General features: G+C 47.4%; 1 protein-coding gene across 1 annotated transcript; it reads left to right on the forward strand.

The window, feature by feature from the left end:
- The first annotated feature begins 1,617 nt into the window (after positions 1–1,617).
- LOC124672433 (probable LRR receptor-like serine/threonine-protein kinase At1g56140) lies at positions 1,618–9,900 on the forward strand. The gene is made up of 24 exons (XM_047208657.1): positions 1,618–1,711; positions 3,812–4,004; positions 4,096–4,167; positions 4,261–4,332; positions 4,439–4,510; positions 4,634–4,705; positions 4,828–4,899; positions 4,981–5,052; positions 5,588–5,659; positions 5,753–5,824; positions 5,927–6,001; positions 6,113–6,184; positions 6,278–6,343; positions 6,442–6,501; positions 6,822–6,866; positions 6,977–7,041; positions 7,141–7,520; positions 7,600–7,798; positions 8,024–8,185; positions 8,275–8,393; positions 8,666–8,876; positions 8,963–9,194; positions 9,276–9,423; positions 9,550–9,900. Exons 1-24 carry the CDS (start codon positions 1,618–1,620, stop codon positions 9,898–9,900), a joined length of 3,048 nt encoding a protein of 1,015 aa, XP_047064613.1.
- Positions 9,901–10,468: the final 568 nt, after the last annotated feature.

The raw sequence follows: 10,468 nt of genomic DNA on the forward strand, positions 1-10,468 counted from the left end.
AGAACCACCTTTTTTCCATCAAGGAGCATCGCCCCAGCCTCTGCATCCAAAGGATGCACACAACTTTCTTTTATTAAATTATTCGCAAAGCCTTACAAGGAGAATACAAAGATCAACTTGAAGCCTCCTACCTAGCGATAACTCGCTATACCTACGATGAAGGGGGGGCCAAGAACAAGGCCATACTCCCTGACGGTAGACCAACGCACATCATCCAATAAAGCAAAACCCTGAGGGTGTGCCATTGCACACGTCGCAGAGTTCGCAACCACCATCTATCTCGAACCCATCTCCAAGTGAGATCAACGCATTGACCGTGCCAGGCCTGCCGTCGATGTCACCATGACGCCAGACAGCTCCACCATCCTGCACGCGTCCAGCAATCCTCGCCCGTCTTCGACACCCCGCAGCTCCACACCGCTGAGAATCATCGACGACAACGTGGCAGATGAACACCACACCACCAAGATCCACCTCCATCCAGCCACTGCTCCAAAAACGATGCCCCAAGAGGTAGAACGACGCAAGGAGTGCCGTCATCGTCCGATCCTGGCTGGATCTAGGGTTTCCCCCGGAGCAGCACGAGTGAGTAGCCGCAAACTGCGATGATGATGCCTTCAAGAAGGAAGCGACGCTTAACGCTGCCATCGCCCGCCAATCGAGGCATGGTTTTCACCGACAGCCGCGAATCCCCAACTCGGCGAGAGCATGCGGAAAGGCCAGCAAAGATGATGCCTTCGCAAGGGAACGACGCCAATAGCCGCCGCCATCATACGCCAAGAAGAAGTCAAGGCGCGGTTTTCACCGGTGGCCCCTTCACCGCTGGCTCGTCGTCGACTAGATCTTCATCGCCGAAGTCGACGGATCATGTGATCCGCCACCCCAGCAACCAGCCGACCACCTCCGGCGAAGAAGAGGGCCGCCTCCGCCGTCGAACCCAGGGCTGCTGCCCTGGGCGCCCTCGCGCCGCGGGAGAAGCCCAAGATCATCTCCACGCCCTGGCGATAGGCGGGGGGATGCAGCGGCACAGATCAAAGAACCTGGCCGCCGCCCATCACGAGCCACCACCGGCGTGCCGCAGCGAAACCGACGGGAGGCGGGGAGGCCGCAGCGCAGCGAAGCCGACGGGCCGCAGCGCGGATGGCCGCCGCCCACAACCTGCCGCAGCGAAGCCCGCCGCCCACCTCCCGGAGTGCCGCAGCGTCGAAGAGGGAAGATGGCCGCCGTCCCCAGCGCGGCAACGGGGAAAGGCCGCCGCCACGCCCCGCGGGCTTTGCCCGGCGGCGCCACCGGCGGCGGCGGGAGGAGGAGGGGGCGCGGGGTTAGGGTTTGGAGGGGGTGCGGGAGTTGGGGGTGCGGGAATTCTTGATCTTGTAGAACCACCTTAAAACAGGAATATCATTGACCATCGTAGATTCGTAGTCGTCGTCGTGTGAGCATGCCTCCGGGAGCCCCACCATACTCATGTTCCTTTCCCCCAAGTTTCTTCTTCTTATTGTCCCGGCTCTCATCGTTCACCCCACCACAACCCTCTCCCCTCTCCGAATGCACAGGAGGCCGAGCTAGGCTAAGCTAGAGCAAGACAGACAGGAAGACTGAGTGAGGGAGCGAGGGGATATGAGGCAGCTCCTCCATGGCGTGCCGCTCTTGCTTCTGCTTCTTGCGGCGGTTGCCCATGCTCAACAGACGGCGAGAACTGATCCCGGCGACGGTGAGCATGCTCGATTTCGTCTTTCGTGAATCTCAAGTGCTCGCTTCCCCCACGCTGTTCGTTGATCAACCATCGCCAGCTGGTTTTCGCTGCCCGTGGTGAATTACCCAGTGATTCGCCTCTGTTTACCTCTGTTGTTCGATCAACTGTTGCCGAAGAAACCCAGGATACGCTCCCTGTTTAGTGTGCATGCTTCTTCTGAAAAAAAATTCCATGGTTCATTCCCATCGTCTCCCTCCTCGGTTCGTTCCAAATTCCCCATCTTTGCAAGCAAGTATGATGTATGAACCTGATCTTGCCGTTCCAACAAACCAGCGCGTTCCGGATGTCTCCATCGGAGGCATCGACGCACGTTTCCAAACGTGCTGATAATCCTTCGGAGTCTAGGAGCTCTCCAGCCTCCGGCTTCTCTGACTTCTCGTGTCTATTTTTAGCTAAAATTTAGATTTTGCTTCGTCGCATAAAATACTCCCCGATTTTGCTTCATTGAAGCAAAAAACGATTCGCCTAGAAATATATAAAGGAAAGACCTGTTCACCGACTTTGCTTCGTCGTAGCAAAAGAAGTTTCACTTTTGCTTCATTGAAGCAAAAAAGAAAAAAAGGTTCAACTAAAAATAGAATGAAAGTTCCGAGACTCATTCAAACTTTGCTTCGTCGTAACAAAAACTCCCGCTTTTGCTTCATTGAAGCAAAAAATGATTCGAGTAAAAACAGAAGGGGAGTTGCCGGAGACTTGCCGGAGCACCATACTTCGCATGAGACTCGCCGGACACTTCCTCCGGAGGATATTTCCCCGGAACCTCCAACTCCCCTGCCCGACACGTGTCTCCGGGACCATACCCATGTGCAACACTCGGCTCTCCCGCACAGAGAAACAGAGAAAAAGAAAAACAACGAAGCACCACCGCGCACGAAGAAAAGTCTGACGAAGGACCGCGCCGCGTTGACTCCTATTGGCAGCACCGCCACCTGGCTTTGCAAAACATCGGCACCTTGTAGAACCACCGGTGGCGTCCCGACGGCTGACTTGCAGCACTAAGGCAGCGCCGACGTCGATGGGCTTGCAACACCGCCACCGCGCTCGACGGTGGGCTTGTAGCACATCGGCGGTGCCGACGTCGACGGCTTGCAACGCCACGGCAGCGCTCGACGATGGGCGGTCTTTGCAGCTCAGGTGATGGGGAGGGGGGTTGCAGCACCGTCGTCCGGCTTTTTAAGCACATGCGGCCAGCCTTTGCAGCTCCGATGACCGGGAGTGTTGCAGCACCGACAGCCGGCCTTTGCAGCTTCGGTGATGGGGGGTTGTAGCACCGTCGCTAGGCTTTTGAAGCACCGACGGCCGGCCTTTTGCAGCTCCGAAGACGGGGGTTGCAGTACCGTGGCAGGCCTTTGCAGCTCCAGCCGTCCGGCGGCCGACCTTCGCAGCTCCCGCGACTAGGGGTTGCAGCACCGCCACCGCGCTCGACGGCGGGCTTGTAGCACATCGGCGGCTTGCAACACCGCGGTAGCGCTCGACGGCGGGCTTGCAGCACCTGCGGCCGGTCTTTGCAGCTCAAGTGATAGGGGTTGCAGCACCGTCGTCTGGCTTTTGAAGCACCTGTGATGGGGGGTTGTAGCACCGTCGCCAGGATTTTGAAGCACCGGCGGCCGTCCTTTTGCAGCTCCAGAGACGGGGGTTGTAGTACCGTGGCAGGCCTTTGCAGCTCCGACCGTCCGGCGGCCGACCTTCGCAGCTCCCGCGACTAGGGGTTGCAGCACCAAGGACCGACCTTTGCAGCGCTGGTGCCGGGAGTTGCAGCTCGACCTTCTTGATGTCGCATGGATGACCGCCTTGGCGCCGCCGCCCCCTTGCTGCAGCTGCACGACGTGGGTGGGGGCGTGTCACGCGCATGGCCGCGATGGAAACCATCCGACGACGCGGCATCCGACGGGTCCAAAGCATTTTCCTTCCAACAAACACAGGATTGACTTTTGCTCCCTGGCAGAAAAGTCAGAAACCATGTCGCGGTTTTTCTCTTCTAGTGCTTTTCGCCCGTTGGATCCGCATCCGACGGTTGATTGGGCGTTTTTTTTTTTACCCGTCTCTTTTGTCTCGCAGCGGCGGCACTGAACGCGGTGTTCGCCAAGCTCGGCCAGAAAGCGTTGTCCACATGGAACATCAGCGGCGACCCCTGCACCGGCGCCGCAACCGACAACACCAACATCGACAACAACCCGCCCTTCAACCCGGCCATCAAGTGCGAGCTCTGCACCGCCACCGGCAACACCTCCGTCTGCCGCATCACCAGGCTGTAAGTGCCGCCAGTGTCCCCGCTCTCCCCTCCGCGCCCACAGGGTGTTCGCCGGAGTGACACATCTGACGACGAGACACTTGTCATGCAGGAAAATATACGCCATGGACGCCGTCGGACCGATACCGGAAGAGCTGTGGAACCTTACTGCCCTGACCAATCTGTACGACCTCGAAACCTGCCAAAACTATGCATAATATTCCAGTCTCCTACACCAAGTTCACTTATAACTGTATCTGATTCCACTTTCTTTCAGTGATTTGTCGCAAAATTACTTAACAGGACCTTTATCATCCCTCATCGGGGGGTTGACTGCTATGCAATACATGTGAGATTCACAACTCGAAATCATGATTTCATGACATTAAATGGACACGTATTACTTTCGAATTCTTTGCATTTAATCTCACGCTTTCTCTCTTTGGACATATAAGGTCTCTTGGCATCAACGCGTTATCTGGACCTGTACCAAAGGAGCTCGGGAACCTTACCAATCTTGTGTCACTGTAAGGATTTTTTGTAACTACAAATTTAGAGTTAAATTCTTTTTCAATGGTAACTATGCTGATAGGCTTCATGCTTTTTTTACAATATACATGTTTAACCTCAAGTTTTTGGTGTATTTACAGGAGCATTAGCTCAAACAACTTTAGCGGCTCGCTTCCTTCGGAACTGGGAAACCTGCCAAAACTTGAACAACTGTATGTATTTACTGAATTCTCGAGAATCAGTTTTTCTTCTGCCAAGCCAGTTGTCTTTTCGCATGGACTAGTCAGTTGCATGTATAATTTGTGTTGTTTCTCTACTTCTCAATCAATAACAGGTACATTGACAGTTGTGGCCTTACTGGTCCACTACCATCCTCACTTTCCAGGCTCGTGAATATGAAAACACTGTATGTCTATACTCAACGTGTTGTTGGCATTATAATGTTCCACACCATTCAATCTTATGTACTTTTCTTCTCTATCTTTAGGTGGGCGTCAGATAACGATTTTACTGGGCTAATACCTGATTATATTGGGAGCTGGACTAATTTAACAAATCTGTAAGATTGCTACTGATCTCAGTCATAGTAATTCTTTAAAAAAATTAAATGGGATATGTTGTTTACACATTTCAAAGAATATTTTTTGCAAGGATCTTTGAAAGAATATCTGTGCAGCTTGCTATAGTTATATACAAGCTAAGCTTTAGATTGTGCAAGACATAAGTTGGTGTGGAAGTGGGAGATTCATTTAAAATAAATAACTGTTATTGTCCTAGAGATAGCATTTTAGGTCCTAGAGCCTTTATTGACCACGCTGATGTCCGCATGTGGCATCTTACGAAACATTGCATCTTCCTTCCCCCACTATCCAAACTTATGGATGCTAGTTTCAGATGGAGTGATAGTATCAGTAAGAACTGAATCACTAGAAATACCCTGTATTTTCTTCTATAATAAGTTGTACTTCTAGCTGCATAAATTCACTTTCTTTTGGTTTCAGAAGGATAGATCTCTCTCCTCTTTCACTACTAAGTTGTTGCATCCGTCAAGAAGGTGATTCTTTGAATGACTAACTTGAGCTATGGAATTGTAGGAGGTTTCAAGGCAATTCTTTTCAAGGTCCGCTTCCAGCTACTCTTTCCAATCTTGGCCAAATGACAAACTTGTAAGTGCCTATCTCCAGTGATAGGAGCTAAGTGTCATTTTAAATGTCAAGGTTGCAGCAGAAAAAATTTAATACTATACTTCTGTTGTGCAGACGAATTGGTGATATAGTAAATGGAAGTTCTTCATTGGCATTCCTCACTAATATGACATCTTTGACCACCCTGTATGCATAACTTGTTATTCAGTTATTGGCTCAAATTACAGTTCCAGTTTGTTGAAATTCACCGAGTTGTTATCCTAAAACTTGTATTATGTTCTTTTGCAGGGTTTTGAGGAATTGTAGGATATCTGATAGGCTTGTATCAATAGACTTTTCGAACTTCGCGAGTTTAAGTTTATTGTAAGCATTTTATTTCGGCAGCCAAGTGCCTTTTGTGCAAGATACTTAAATGCATTGCTATAGATTGTATATATTGGTGTATGACGTCTTTCCTGTCTTGCTTTTTTACAGGGATTTGAGTTTCAACAATATCACAGGCCAAGTACCACAAACTTTGTTTAACCTGACCTCACTCCGCTTCTTGTATGGACTCTCTTGACTTGCAAAGTGTATTTCTGTGGAAGGAAAACTTTTATCATTCTTCTCGCTAATCTTTGTAAATTTTGTTGTGACTAGATTTCTTGGGAACAATAGCCTTTCAGGAAGCCTTCCAAGCTCAATTGGATCTTCACTTAAAAATTTGTATGGAATGTTGTCCGGTTTTACTTACAGTATTACACAATAAAATCAGGAGGTTTTTATTTAATTTCTAATGGTGCTTTCATATTCTTATTATGTAGAGATTTTTCTTACAATCAGCTATCAGGAAGCGTTCCTTCTTGGGCTAAAAATTCACAGTTGTAAGTTCCAAGTTCTGAAACTCCCATTACTGGCTGAACCAAATCCAGCCCAACTAAGGCTTATTAGCCTTATAATGTACACAAGAAATAAGCAAGAATCATATTGATAAATATGAAAGTCTGTTTCGGTGCATCTGTCTTAAGCATTTATAAAGTTGTGTTTGTGAAGTTAGACATTAATCTTACTGCCTGGCACTAATCAAGCCAGTTATTTAAGCCTCACTAAAGCTGTCTTATTTACGCTATAGCAAAGAAGCCGTAAATATGCTTGAATTATGAGCAATGCCTTCTAATTTGTTGCTTATTATTCATCCTCTTAGGAATCTGGTGAGTAACAATTTCACCGTGGATAGTTCCAGCAACAGGTTCGTTCATCCAAATTTTAATAATATCTCCTCAAGACCTGAAGAGATAGTTACTAAGCTCTCTCAGCTTGTATTTTGGGGTTCAAAATGTCACTCTGTTACATTTGCAGTGTCTTACCTACGGGGTGGACGTGCCTTCAGCGTGATACACCATGCTTTCTTGGTTCTCCACAGTGTAAGGCTTCTGCTTTTGCAATTTTAAGCATATGCCTACTTGAGGAATTGTAAACCTGCAAAACTAATACCACTATTAAATAATTTAACTTGCTTGCAGCCTCTTCCTTTGCTGTGGACTCTGGTAGTGTTCGATCCATAGCAGGCTCAGATGGTCCTACCTATGAACCTGATGATGCCAGTCTTGGACCTGCATCATATAGTGTTACAGGAGCACCAACATGGGGTGTTAGCAATGTTGGAAGTTTCATGGATGCAGCAAATGGAAGTTATATAATCTACAATTCGCAGCAGTTTCAGAATACACTTGATACGGAACTGTTCCGGAATGCAAGGATGTCGCCATCATCTTTAAGATACTTTGGTATTGGACTTGAGAATGGAAACTATACAGTAACACTTCAATTTGCAGAGTTTGAGTTCCCAGACACTCAATCTTGGAAGAGCCGAGGTAGAAGGGTTTTCGATATATATGTCCAGGTAGGTTCTCACTGGTAAGTGATAAGCAGTACTATTAGCTTATCAGCCAGTCATATTTTCCTTCTTCTTGTTTGTATAGGGTGAGCGTAAGGAGCAGAACTTTGACATAAAGAAGGCGGCAGGAGGGAAATCTTACACTGCAGTTAGGAAGCAGTACACTGTTCCTGTTACCAAGAACTTTCTTGAGATTCATCTCTTCTGGGCTGGAAAGGGCACTTGCTGCATTCCTTCTCAAGGATACTACGGGCCTGCAATATCAGCTTTGAGTGCAACACCAAGTACTCCCCTTAACTTGAAATATTTAATGATTTTAGTTCTGACTATCATATATTGTCCATGCTAGCTGTCCTGAGCAGTTGCAAATAAAAGCACACGAAAATACTAGAGAATTAATATAAAATGAGGGTTGATACTATACAGATAGTAGAACCTTTAATTCAACCTCACTTGAAATATATTGACTCTGTTGACATCACATTTCTAACAAGTGAACTTTCTGTCAGATTTCACCCCTACAGTACGTAGTGCTGCGGCAAAGAAGAAAGGTAGTAAAACAGGTGTGATTGTGGGAGTTGTAGTTGGTGTGGCAGTTTTAGGATTGGCAGCACTTGCCGGAATCTTTTTTTGGATACAAAAAAGGCGAAAACTATCACTGGAGCAAGAAGGTATGGGATATACTAGGATAAATTTGTATTCTAACTGAGGAAAGGAGTGGTCGAAGTAAGTTTGTTATATCTTTTGTGATGTCTTGCAGAGTTGTACAGTATTGTGGGAAGACCTAATGTCCTCAGTTATAGTGAACTGAGGTCAGCTACTGAAAATTTCAGTTCTAATAACCTTCTTGGTCAAGGAGGATATGGGTCGGTCTATAAGGTCAGTTCATTCTGTACTTATAGTCTTGAATTTCCTTTAAAAATTTTGTTTCTGGAAGGAGCTTCCAGTAAGCTAGTAATATAAGTAAACATTATAGAACTTCAAAAGACAAACCTGTTTATGTGGGTTGTATTTTTGTATTATTTGTTCTGCATGTACATGTCCATAAAATTTCTAAAATGAAGCGGGGATCTATTTCGTTGTCTTTAGAGTGAATAATGACAGTTTGTTACCTGAAACTTCCATTGTTGAAAAGTGCCATCTTTTTGCAGGGAAAGTTAACTGATGGTAGGTTCGTGGCAGTGAAGCAGCTGTCTGAAACATCTCATCAGGGGAAAAAAGAATTTGCGACGGAAATAGAAACTATATCTCGAGTGCAACATCGTAATCTTGTGAAGCTGTATGGTTGCTGCCTTGAGGGAAATAAGCCATTGCTGGTTTATGAGTACTTGGAGAATGGAAGCCTGGACCGTGCTCTGTTTGGTACAAATTCTGTTGATTGACACAGCTGCATATCTACAAATTCAGGCTTAGTATAGACAACTAAAAACTTAAACCTACATTTGCAGGAAAGGGGAGTGCACACTTAGACTGGCCAACACGTTTTGAGATATGCTTAGGCATTGCAAGAGGTCTGGCCTATCTTCATGAAGAATCTGCCATCCGTGTTGTGCACAGGGACATAAAGGCCAGCAATATCTTACTTGATGCCAATCTCAAACCTAAGATCTCAGATTTCGGGCTTGCAAAACTTTATGATGATCAGGAGACACATGTCAGCACGAAAGTTGCTGGCACATTGTAAGTGCATTTCCATCTTGCTAATCTCTACGTTTGTTTTCTATAGGTATGCTAACGACGATTTTCCTCTCATTTGTCAAGTGGTTATCTCGCACCTGAGTATGCCATGAGAGGCCATATGACAGAGAAGGTTGATGTGTTTGCGTTTGGCGTTGTGGTGTTGGAGACTTTAGCTGGAAGGCCTAATTATTACACTAAGGACGAAGACAAGGTTTATATATTTGAATGGGTAAGCGCCAGGAGGAATCAAGGCTCTAGTGATATTTTTGTTATTGGTTTAAAGATCATTTCCCAGAATAAAATATGATCGAAATAAGTTGACCCAGCCGAGAGTGTACCATCTTGATGCTTTCAGGTCTGGGAACTGTACGAGGACAACTGCCCTCTGGACATGCTCGACCCGAGGCTCGAGGAGTTTAACAGCGAGGAGGTGCTCAGGGCCATCAAAGTGGCGCTCGTCTGCACCCAGGGCTCGCCCCACCAGCGCCCGCCCATGTCGAGGGTGGTGGCGATGCTGACGGGTGACGTTGAGGCCCCTGACGTGGTGGCCAAGCCCAGCTACATCACGGAGTGGCAGATCAAGGGTGGTGGCGACACCAGCTACATGAGCTCCGACGTCAGGGGGCAGTCAAGCTCGGAGACGAGGGCCCCTGACTCGGCGCGTGGCTCAAAGGTCATGAGCTCTGCCATCTATGAAGGCCGTTGATATGATTATCGTGGCCGGTCGATCGGTCCATGGCGGCTTCTTTTGCGCGGATTTGTTGAGAATGGTGTCGGTACAGTCAGTTTTTACGGAAGTGTACATTTGATTTCATTTGCTAGGGTTCATAGTTGCATTGGCGCTGGAACTAGCACTCTAGTTGTTAGGAGTGGCAGGTAAAAAGCTGTATGTGTATTATTTGGTCTCATTGGAGGCGCATAAGATTTTGCAATAATTTGGCTTTTGACTCTGAATTTTGAAGAAGGCGAAACACGTGTCTGCTTGTGACGAATGTCTGTCTAGTGATGCCGATAAGCCATTTTTCTTTAAGCAGTTTATTTCCAGATTTTAGAGTGGACCATAAGAAGGTGATGGCTACTTGGTCTCCACACTGACCTCTCGACTCCTTTTCAGGGAAACAGAGTCGCTGACGTTATCTATTTAACATTTTCCTACTAGTTGTTTGTCTGGTGGAATGGAAATGACGAAAACAGAGCTTACCATCGCCGTAAACTAACGGCTATCTGATTTCGAAGAAACTATATTGTTGAAAATTGAAGTCTTGAAGGACAGG

The sequence above is a fragment of the Lolium rigidum genome, chromosome 7, assembly GCF_022539505.1.
Source record: "Lolium rigidum isolate FL_2022 chromosome 7, APGP_CSIRO_Lrig_0.1, whole genome shotgun sequence".
Taxonomy (NCBI): Eukaryota; Viridiplantae; Streptophyta; class Magnoliopsida; order Poales; family Poaceae; genus Lolium; species Lolium rigidum.

What these genes read in the sequence shown, in the direction of transcription:
- LOC124672433 (XM_047208657.1), top strand. Translation starts at nt 1,618, where the DNA reads ATGAGGCAGCTCCTCCATGGCGTGCCGCTCTTGCTTCTGCTTCTTGCG. An exon ending in TTGACTGCTATGCAATACAT is followed by an intron (nt 4,333 to 4,438) that starts GTGAGATTCACA and finishes TGGACATATAAG; the next exon opens with GTCTCTTGGCATCAACGCGT. An exon ending in TTTTCGATATATATGTCCAG is followed by an intron (nt 7,521 to 7,599) that starts GTAGGTTCTCAC and finishes TTGTTTGTATAG; the next exon opens with GGTGAGCGTAAGGAGCAGAA.